At 32.2% G+C, this 11,763-nt stretch overlaps 1 protein-coding gene and 1 long non-coding RNA gene across 2 annotated transcripts; one reads left to right on the forward strand and one right to left on the reverse strand.

Moving 5' to 3' along the window:
* The first annotated feature begins 2,214 nt into the window (after window positions 1–2,214).
* On the forward strand, window positions 2,215–2,865 carry LOC118067048 (uncharacterized protein F54H12.2-like). The gene has a single exon (XM_035083575.1). The coding sequence runs from the start codon at window positions 2,215–2,217 to the stop codon at window positions 2,863–2,865; it is 651 nt and encodes a 216-aa protein (XP_034939466.1).
* Window positions 2,866–8,561: 5,696 nt separating this feature from the next.
* LOC118067080 (uncharacterized) lies at window positions 8,562–8,871 on the reverse strand. The gene is made up of 2 exons (XR_004690316.1): window positions 8,763–8,871; window positions 8,562–8,609 (listed from the first exon to the last, which is right to left on the reverse strand). It is a non-coding gene; the product is annotated as an uncharacterized lncRNA (long non-coding RNA).
* Window positions 8,872–11,763: the final 2,892 nt, after the last annotated feature.

Here is an 11,763-nt window from a genome sequence, read left to right on the forward strand (position 1 = left end):
CCTCCGAAGCGACAAGCTACTCAGCAAAATTGTGACTATCGCGTACGTATTTAGGTATTTTTTACACTTTCGTTTTCTCCGTGTACTTATAATGACAATATTAAGTATTTATTAGTTGTCATTGATGTTCTGAGTAAATTCTTATGGGTTAAAGAATTCCATGACAAAACAAGCTGAACTGTTGCTCGAGCAATGACACGGATTTTTAAACGTAGTGATAAAAGATTGCTACGCATATTACAAGCAGATCGTGGTAAAGAATTTCTGGGTAGTGATTTTTAAAAAGTTTTAAATGAAAAGGAAATTATTTTCAGAACAGTGAGAAATCCTGATGTTAAAGCCGCTATTGTTGAACGCTTTAATCACACGTTGAAAAAGCGAATGTGGCGTTATTTTACATATGCCCACACAAAAAGATACATTGATGTTCTACAGAAAATTGTCTTAGTTTACAATCATACTAAACACAATACAACAAAATTTATGCCTTTTGAACTTGATACTGAGAATGAATTAGTAGCCTTTCAGAATATGCAACATCGTTATGAAAATAATAGATGGCGTAAAAAAGTATCGAAAATGTCTAAATATAACGTTGATGATCTAGTCCACATCAGTAAAACAAGGGCCGCTTTCATAAAAGATTATACAAGCGGCTGAAGTGGAAAAATTTTTAAAATAATTTGTGTGTCAAAATTTTGTCAGCCGCCTTTATATATACTTTAAGTTTGAAACCATCAAAATATAGATGGTACTTTTTATAAGGGGAAGCTGTCAAGAGTGGATCAAAAATCAAGAAAATAAAAATGACACTGCAAAAAGACGAGTTCCACATAATCTTACCTAGTAATAGTAGGATGATTTATTTTCCTGAAAATATAACAACGCACTTTGTTACACAATTATCACATCCTCTAAAATTGCCTAGGGAGTGGGGCGTATTCTTGGAAGAAATAAGTATTTCTATGAATCTTTTGAATGTGCCTGCAAAATATGCCAGTGTTTCTTTTCCACTCATACATGACGTCGATATACTAGAATTCGCGAGAGAAAACGCTGCTAATACTTATAATTTTGACAAAGCAGAAATTCATGAGTCGTTTATTCCTGTTGGTGTATATCAAACACTTAAGCATCCAACTGATGAATTACATAAACTCGACATTATGAACGAGCATATCAAATGAATGGTGAATTCTGGTGGTTGTGTTGAAACTACAATGATTTGCGACGACAGTTGTAATGGGGTACATCTGGTCCAACGATCACCTTATCTCCAGCAAATTCTTGGGTTCCCAGCAAAGAATACACCTAAATTATCAGCTCATCTCTAAAGCACACGGCTTGCAAGCATCTTTGCATCTCTACCATGCAGCTTATTTATTTATACAGATATTTGTCAAAATTATTTAACAGGTGATGTACAGACATCATTAATACGTATTGTGCCTCTTGATATGCATAACTATGCATATAAATCAACGGAAATAAAGTCATTTTCAACAATGCTCTACATACCACTATCAACAACGGCTATTCGTACAATCGAAATAGATATAAGAGATAAGTTCGATAAACCTATACCATTTAAACACGGTACGCTGACAGTAACGCTACACTTTAGAAGGCTAAGATAGATATGTATCAAGCAATTGAATACGATATTCCACAGCGTGGGTTTGGGCGTAGTGGTTACAGTGGCATTAGTCAAATTTACATTGGATCACCTCATCAGAGATGTCATGGTATCGGTAGTTTTCTGGGTAGCTTATTTAGGAGTGCTCTGCCCTTCTTAAAAAGTGGCGCAAAAGTTGTCGGTAAAGAAGCTCTCAAGTCAGGCCTAAATATTTCTCACGATGTACTTGACAACGGTTTGTCATTCGAAGAATCAGCTCGCACGCGTTTATGAGAGTGAGGGCGAAATTTGTAACGCAAAGCTAAAAAAAATTGATAGTTTAATGAGAGGTTCTGGCTACATACCGGTAGGTTCATCATCAGATAAATAATTGCTTCTGGGCAGCCGTTTAGAGAACATCGACTTTCAAAAAAGAAGAAAATGCGGTACAAAAAAAGTTAAAAAGTCAAAAAAGCAGAGACGTTGAGTAAAGAAGAAGAGTAAAAACCGTAAAATTAAAAGAAACGCAAGAAAAATTAAGAAGTCGAAAAGGCAAGTAAGAAATCGCGGTGCGTGGCAAACATATTTACAAAATAACTATGGCTGTTCTTCATGTACCATCATGTGAATGTGCAAAAACAGAGTTGAAATTATTCTCTGTTTCACCTATACAAACAACAATTGAAGGTTCTCAACTAGTGTTGTACAAGCCAATTCCATCGTTAACGGATAATTCACCTATTGAATTTGTCGTTCAATGCCAAAGAGATGAATACATAGACCTCGCGCATACTATGTTGAATTCAAAAGTCAAAATTACAGCCCGCCATACGCCAATGGCTGCAAGTGATCCTAAAGCCGGCCCGCAACCTATGGCTGTCGCGCCTATAAATAATTTTATGCATTTTATGTTTAATCAAGTTGAAGTTCTTTTTAACCAAAAATGTGTATTACCTCCTAATAGTTTATACGTCTATAGAGCCTACATTAAAACACTGTTAAATTATGGACGAGACGCGAAAAATTCACATCTGAGTACCGTTGGCTGGGCTCAAGATACACCTAGTAAAATGAACAGTCTCACTGATGAGAATGAAGAGCTGAAAAAACGTCGTCAATATTTATCATATGGAAAAACGTTTGATTTTTTTGATCATTTACATTGTGACGTGTTCAATCAAGAACGCTTTTTAATAAATGGCGTGGAAATACGCTTACGCTTGACAAAATCTCGAGATTCGTTTTGTTGAATGGACGCGGCTAATGCTGAATGTAAAGTTGACATAATTGAGACCTCTTCAATAATGAGACGTGTAAAAATAACACCAGGTACTTTGCCAACGATTGCTCGTGCTGGTGGTTTTGTTGATCATAAGGCTTTCAACGTCGATCGGAAATTAAACCCGTTCAATTCTCATCATTATAAAATTAATTGTTTATTCTTGTATGTCGATGGACGACAAATTCCCTCAAAACCTCTACAGCCAGATTTCACTAAAAATTCCCTGTATCTTGACTGCTATCATCCATTATTCTCAGAAACAGGAATACATTTTCTTAATGAAGGAAACGAAATTAGCCGCACGGATTATCCAAACGGCTATTGTTTATTTGCTTTTGACTTAACACCTGATCTTGCTGGCAAATAGTAATACACACTGGAATTTGATCCGCCATAGCAGCGTGCGTCTTGAGGTACTCTTTGATGATGCCCTAGCTTCAACTATAAACTGTATTATTTAAGCTGAATATGAACATATACTTAAAATTGATTCATCGCGCCAAATTATTGTGGATTTTGCTGGCTGAGCACATATTTGATTAAATATAATTATATAATTCAATAAAGTGCTCAGTATTGAGCTAGTCACTCAGTTGTAACACGTTTTTAGTATCAAGAATTATTTGTATCTAAAATGAAGTTTGTAATTGATATCCAAGGATTCTATAATAACGACGTTAATTGTTTGGCAGAAGAAATTGCGTTAATTAATCTAGAAGCAAACATCATTGGTCACTGGATAATTTCTGCAGAATTTCCATATTCACTATTGTCAATAGCAAAACAGCACACAAATATTTTGATGACAGTGCAACATGGTATTTGTTGGTATTCCTTGGTACGAGAGGTCATCATCAATCAAGGCCGTATACAGTAATCTACGGGCTGTTACACACGCTGCTGATCAAATTTACACTCTAGGTTTCATGCAAAAACATTTATTCGGGACAGCCGCATGCCAAAAAATTATAAATATCAATGACATTAAATATCAATGAAATTAAATCAGTAAACCATCATTAACTGATGAGTCAACCGATGAGATCATTTATAGTGATTGGCTAAAAAATTTTTTAACAACACCTGGTGTCTTCGAAAACGATTTGTCAATAGCGGCAAAATCTACAGCACAACTACCAGATAACAAAAATTTAAATTGTTGCACCACTAACTGCGAAGCATGTTATGAATACGCTACAAATTATAGAAGCCCTCCAGTGTATTCCAGAGAATACTATAGGCGTATATCCAGCCGACAAAATCCCGAAGGTGTGGACAAAACCGACAGCACATGTCGTTAATAATGATGGCCACAAACAACCAGGGCAACACTGGGTTGCCATGTACGTCAATTGAGATGGAGTCGGCTGCTACTTCGACAGCTATGGACTGCCACCAATTATTCCAGAACACCTTAGACGACTTAGAGAGAATTGCAGATACTTCCGACACTCCATCAAGCATTTACAACAAGAAGATTCTCAAGTTTTCGGCCAATATTGTATCATGTTTTTGTATGCTATGTCTATTAATTATCCACTTAGCTACTTTTTATCTTGCTTTAGTCGAAAATATTCCGAAAACAATGAAATTGTAAGTAAATATTATAAGTCTTTTGAGAGAAAAAATTACGTTAAATATGATAAAAATAATTTTGTGGGTAAAGGGGTAAAATTTCATGAAACATGTTTATGTAAAAATAAAAATATGTAATATTTTACACTTATAAAAATGTGAAAATATATGTGACAATCAATGTGCTTATGTAGAAATAAAAATATGTAATATTTTACACTCATAAAAATTTAAAAACATATCCAATAATAAGATAAATAATTAAATGAACACTTCTGTTCATAATAAGAATGAAATCACACTTCAAGATATATGTTGATACGTGCCACAGACAATAGTCTGCGCACAACTGTTATAAATATGCAAAAATGTTTGTGCGCAGCTCGTGCAGACGCCGATCATTGGCTAATAAAAAGCATTCATCTGACCGTGGGAACCTCTCGGTCGGGGCAGCAATAACCCACCACCCGTACATAAGCCCTGGCCGAGCGGGTCTGAACGCTAAAAACTGCGCTCAGACAGCTCGCGGCGATGGCATCAGTCCCACCATCCGTCGCCCTCACCACTTGTACCCGTGCAACGGCCTGCACACAGCTAGTGTACCCGTTGAGTCGTGTGTTATATTTTTTAATGTTAGATGGCACGTTGATGCTCTTTGATGCAGCCCAGGCATTCAATTGCAATATGAGGCCCCCGTTACGCGCATGCATCAATAATACATGAATATAAAAATTATTAAAATAACTGCATGTAATTTAACTACTTATGATACTTTTATAATTAAGAACAAGACTAATTACAATAAATATTCTAATTATGGAGGGTAATTATTAATGTAATTCTTTTTACTCATGTAAATATAAACCCCTACTTCACGCTACACGCCTATCCCCACCGCCCGCGGCACAGCTTCACTTGACGCAAATTCATTCCCACCTTGTGGTGGGGATAGGAGTCGGGTCTACCAAAGTTGCTCCATGGTACTGATGTTGAACATATTAGTCTTGATGAAATCACACCAAAAATAGCCCTAACGGACTTCACAAAAATACGCGCCAAGTATGAATAACGAAGACGATAATCATCGTTCATCAAGTGCGATCTCTATAAAACTTCTTTATGTGAACAACTACAAAAATGCATGGAATCATTGCAGCCAAGTATTTAAACATAAAGATTAATTATATTTAATAAAATAAAATAGAAATGTTTTTTAATTTTCGTTAAATTATTATGTAATTTTTACATAAATCAAAGACAAACTCTTTATAATGAGATGGAAAAAAAATTCAATACATGAAGAAAGTTGACAGCCTTATTACGTTTTAAAATTTTGAAAATAGAAAAAAAAATTGAATTAAAAACAAAATTTCTCTTTTTTTATAAAAATTTATTTGAACACAATTAACTTGGCGTGGCTCTTACAGCTGAAGATAAAACGATAATTGATTAGATAGTTCATATAATCGATAGCCATGCCGAGTTAATTGTGTTTAAATAAATTTTTATAAAAAAAGAGAAATTTTGTTTTTAATTCAATTTTTTTTTCTATTTTTAAAATTTTAAAACGTAATAAGGCTGTCAACTTTCTTCATGTATTGAATTTTTTTTTCATCTCATTATAAAGAGTTTGTCTTTGATTATTTAAAAATTACATAATAATTTAACGAAAATTAAAAAACATTTCTATTTTATTTTATTAAATATAATTAATCTTTATGTTTAAATACTTGGCTGCAATGATTCCATGCATTTTTGTAGTTATTCACATAAAGAAGTTTTATAGAGATCGCACTTGATGAACGATGATTATCGTCTTCGTTATTCATACTTGGCGCGTATTTTTGTGAAGTCCGTTAGGGCTATTTTTGGTGTGATTTCACGATTTTTTGTACAACAAACGGAATGTGCATCATTCGACTCCGTTACTATGACATAGAATTTTAGAACAGACATCACTATCTGTATATAGATAATACAGTACCGGACATAGATGCTCTTCAATTTTTTGAGGGTTCTACAGGCGATTTTCCTATACCGCCCTATAGAAAATCACACAGCATTTATGTCCGGTACTGTATAATAGTCTTCAGTCTGGTAGTATTTAACTATCAACTCAATAAAAAAAAATTGTTATCTCTTACCGATGTAATGTCTAAATGTATTTTTAATTATTTCATATAATTATTTAAAATATATTTTAAGAAAAGCTGAAAATGAATAGCGACAAACTTAAGGATTGAGGTTAACGATTATTACTCAAGTTATTTTTTTGAGTTTTCCTAAGATTTCGTTAAAATAGAAAGGATTTCGAAGAATAGTTGAGGAAGTCATTTTTTAGATATTTTATTGCTTTTGGAAAACCCACGTGGCGAAAAGCAATAAAACTCTAAAAAAAGAGTACGTGACGTAAGAAGAGCGTTAAGCTTTTCCAAAAAGGGAAAGACCACGCGTAGCGACTTGTGCTCGCCTGAAGCAAGGGACTTCTAATTATGTCACATTCGACTAAATAAATACGTAAGGTTTGATGCATCAGTCAGTTGTTGTCGAAAAAGTAAGATCGAGATCAGATCGTCGTGAACATCTCTTGAAATCATAAGTCTTGAGTAGTGTATTGATAATACTTCAAAGTTTGTAAATTTTTGCATGAAGTTTATTTGATCGTCACATTATTTTTAAATTGATATTTAAATTAATTCGCGAGAAAAAGTGAATAATTGCGCTGACTGGAACATCGACTGAGGACCAATTAATTGTAATTCATCTCGACCAGAGTAAAAGAAATCATCTGTTGGTAACGTTTAAATTGTTGTTATAATTTTTCAATAATTTTCATTCAATAAAATTTTGTTATTGTTTTTATATAAATCACACATTTTTACTTTCTCTATCGAAGATCCCCTCATCCCTGTCTATTGGTCGAAAGGCTAGGACTAAAAAGAGGAACTTAAAGTCTCTAAAATAATTAGTGCAATAATTCATATGAACACATAAATTTTAAATTCTATTCTTTAAATTTTTCCTCCTCTCTTTTTCTTCAATTTAGTAGGATACAATTTCTCTTCTATTGCATTCCCACCATCAACTTTTTTCATGAGAATTTCCTACAAATAAAAGAAAAGAAATACTTATTATGTTGAATTTTTAATTATTGTGATTAAATGTAAAAAATAGATTAGCTACCTTACTTATCATTTATGAGTCACTTACTTTTTCGTTAAACATTATAAAATAAATAACAATCTCTAGACTTTGTACACTTTGGTTTTCTTTAGGGGGAAATTGACCGTTCAGAATGAAGTCGTAAGTAGACAGAAGATTCATGCTGCATTCACATGAGAGTGAATCAGAAGTCAACAGAATAACTATTTGAATTCTTCTGTAAATCTATATTGAGAATTTTCCCAAAAACTCAATTCAAATAAAAAGTAATTTTGAAAAGAATTATTAATAATTTTAACACAATTTTAACTGTTGCGTCTTTAATGCCTTATACTATTGTACTGGAGCGACATTTGTACCAGAACTGTACTGTCCTGAACATTTTAGTCATATAACATTTGTGCCCCTTTCGAAATGTGCTAGCAGTAAATTTACAATATTGGTAGAGTAGAAACAGTTTCAACCGTTCATTGTGTTTATTTATTCAATGATCCTCTAGTACATGTATTTATTGAATATAAAGTATATTCATTATGATTAGTAGAATATTCATTGATTATTTTTTTTTGTATTTTTTTATTTATTTACCAAAAAAAGTGTATATTTTAATTTATCTGTACCTCAAAATTATGAAAAATTCAAAAAAACATGAAAACATGATTTCAAATCTATTTAATTTTTTCCTAATATTTTTAATAATTTGTCGAACCCTTTTCTTTTCCAACTCCTCTTCTTTTTCTTTTTTTCTTTTTGATGTGTAATATCTGGAACAAGACATTGAACTGTAAAATGACAATGTTCATTTAGTTGTACTTTACTTCATTGTTATTGCAATAAAATAACCCTTACATTTTGTTTCGCAGCTTGAGATTTTTCCCACACTACCTCTTTTTTTTTCTTTGTAGAAACATCTATTTTAATTTTTTGTTTCGTTTTTTCATCTTTTAGTAAATTTTGTGTTCTTGTTTCGATGACCTGTAAATTGAATTTTATTAAAAAGTATTCAGAAAATCAATCACACCGATTTTTTAATATCTCTGTACAGTCACAACTATTGACAGATAAATAAAATATCTTCGTCTGACAATTTATGATTAATTTACCGCTACTATCAACTACCGTACTTACTTGATTTATGTATAGGTACGTTTGACAGAAAGGAGCATTCAACACGCTCACCAGCGCTAAAAGAACATTTATTGAAAGATGGTTGTTTTATTTAAGTAATAGGTACACGGTATATCTCGATTGATACACTCCCCAAAACTTTATTACTTTTTATTAATTTTTTGTACCAAAAAAAATTTACATTCATAATTTGGCGCCTCAGTAATTCTTTCGTTTTTTACCAACATAATATTTTCCATAGTCATGCAGCAACTTCATGGTAGTACCAACTTTATAAAAAAAAGTCGTACTTTTAAGGAAAAAGATTCTTTTTACTTAAAATGCGGTCCAAGGGGCGTGGCCAATTTTTATTTTTGCAAATAAATGATTTTCAGGGCACAATAGCAATTGCAATTTATTGTCGTAGCTAATCAATAGGGTTTTCAAAGATTTTTTAATAAAGTTTATGTCATTTATGTCATTATTGCAGAGAAATTAGAAATTTAAAGGAGCATAACCTCAAAAGTGCTAATTTGGGCGGAATAGAGACACGGTAGTGCCTTCGTCACCGCTATTCATACTTGGCGCTCGAGACACTACTAAAATAAACGTGTCTCTTGAAACAGTGAAAATGTCTCCGATAGAATTATTAACGAGAAAGTAATATTTTCATCACAATCTATATTCTGTTAAGTAGTTAGACAATTCTTAGAACATAAAACAGTTTATTATTTTGAATGTTTTTTAGATTTGCATGATAAAATTGAAACCAAGCACCGTGCATCTAGAGCTCTTGCCACCTCTTTTCCGCAGGTGCTGGCCAGTTGAAGCCCAAAAAAATATATCATGTCTTTATTAAATTGAAAAGTATAAAAATCGGGACCAGGTTAGGCTCCAGGCAGATTTCTGCCTTCTACAGTATATAAAGGACTCGCATAAATAGCCTCGATTCGCGAGGACTTCAAGTTTATTATTTACACTAAAAGAGTTTATTACAAATGAAATCTTGCAAAATAGTTTTGATTTTATATTAACTGAACTCGAAATAATTATTTCTTTTTACCCCATGGGTTTTCTTAGCACCTTATTTATATAATAGGACGAAAACGCCAATTTATCCCAAAAATCACTCATATACGTAAAACTTATAAATTTATTCGACTCGATTGTCAGGTAATCGCAGACTTATTATCATACACATACAATGAGTTAGATAGAAAAAATGATATTAAGATGATATGATTCTTTCGCTCACGATTTGATGTATTCTAAACTGTCATCTTTTTACTTCCGCAGTACATTTTGGGTCCTCTACGTCACGTGGAAGTATTCAATTAACGCCCCATGGGTCGATACGGTGATCGATGTGTAGGTCATTGTCCTAGACAAGCGGGGACATTTACCTACTAGGCGTATCCTTTGGATCTCAGAATTTGGCAGTGGCAGGTTTTGTGGAGCTTGTCACTTTGTCTCTAAATTACAAATGCGAACAAATTACAATAAAACAATCATTAAAAATGCTTTACAAGATACATATATTAATCGAAGAGCATGGCCAAAAAAGGACCAACCCACTATAAAACACATATTAGAAACGTACCCATGTTTGCGGGATTTCAATGGAGAAATGGTACTTTACACTATCGTCAATTTATGCACAGGAGAACTCAGTAGTAATTTATTTATTAATTATTTTATTTCTAGATTGACTTAAAATTCTATAAAATATATCCTAAGCATTATATGAATATCAAATTGTATAAATACATTGTAATAATTATGAGCATCGTAATCATGTAAACGTTCATTTGCAAAAAATTTGCGTGCATTGCTGACACTTGCGGAGTGATTGCATGCCTCAGATGTAACAGTGGGACGAAAACGTAAAGGTGCTGTCAACAATGGAAAAAAAGTAGGATTTATTATGTTGTTATTGAGTACATTTATTGTAAGTTGCAACGATTAATGTCAGTTCATTAAAAAATTTCTTATTGTACTTTCTAAATATTAATCCTACAGATTTGCAAAGGCAACGACACTCTAAAGGAGGAAAAAGAAAAAAAAAAGAGAAAAACTAGAGGGAGTTGAGCGATTGAACACGTGTTTTCCAAATCTGCTTTTGCTTAGATTCATTTTTGTACGTAATCAACGTGTGTTTGACAATACCGAATATTGAACACATAAAAATACCATAGAATAATATAACTGTGTTTCCGGAAGGTACAAATCTCTATAATTTTTAATAAATAATAAAAAAAAGTAGCATCAAAAATATTCAACCACCCTGGTAAAACAAACACATAAAAACTTATAATTTCCGATAGATTCTAATACACAATTTATAAGAATAAATAAAAACGTATCGGGTCTATAAGAAGACCAAAAATGTTATTATAACCATTCAATAAGAATTAATCAGAATTTATTAGAGTACAAAAACTTTTGATGAATTTTGTAAGTATATGTAAGAATGAATACTAACAATATGTTTCAATAAAAAATTACAGGTAAATAATATTTTTAATTTATAAAAATTGCTATGTTATGAGTAAGCGACGCCATTGAATTTCTCATACGAATGTATATGATGCTGTAAGATAAAATATTATTAGATTGAATAAGGACTTATTGGTAAACAATTTCCATCAACATATCAACTATTTTTATCAGAAACTATAAGACCATTTTTCATACACGTTTATGAATTCATCAAGCATGAAAATGTGACTTAGAAAATATTTTCTTATTACGATATTCTCTACTAGGATTTTGCTACAGGAAAAATCCTAAATGATTTAACCTTTTCCAATAGCAATGTTTAAGCAAAGAAAGTAATTTTTTAGTATTATTTCCTTATTTTATATTAACCTCGAAAATCAGACTGCATCCTATCAGACGAAGTCATTATGGAAGCATAATCCATTAAATATTATTACTATAAAATGAAAAAATGAATGAATTTTATTCCTATTCATACTTGAATTTGATACTCTATAGTATTTTTGTATTTCTGATTTCATTG

Source organism: Chelonus insularis, unplaced genomic scaffold (assembly GCF_013357705.1).
Source record: "Chelonus insularis isolate UGA/USDA-ARS -01 unplaced genomic scaffold, ASM1335770v1 contig_35_pilon, whole genome shotgun sequence".
NCBI lineage: Eukaryota > Metazoa > Arthropoda > Insecta > Hymenoptera > Braconidae > Chelonus > Chelonus insularis.

Coding starts and splice junctions, on each gene's coding strand:
- LOC118067048 (XM_035083575.1), top strand. CDS start 2,215: ATGGCTGTTCTTCATGTACCATCATGTGAATGTGCAAAAACAGAGTTG.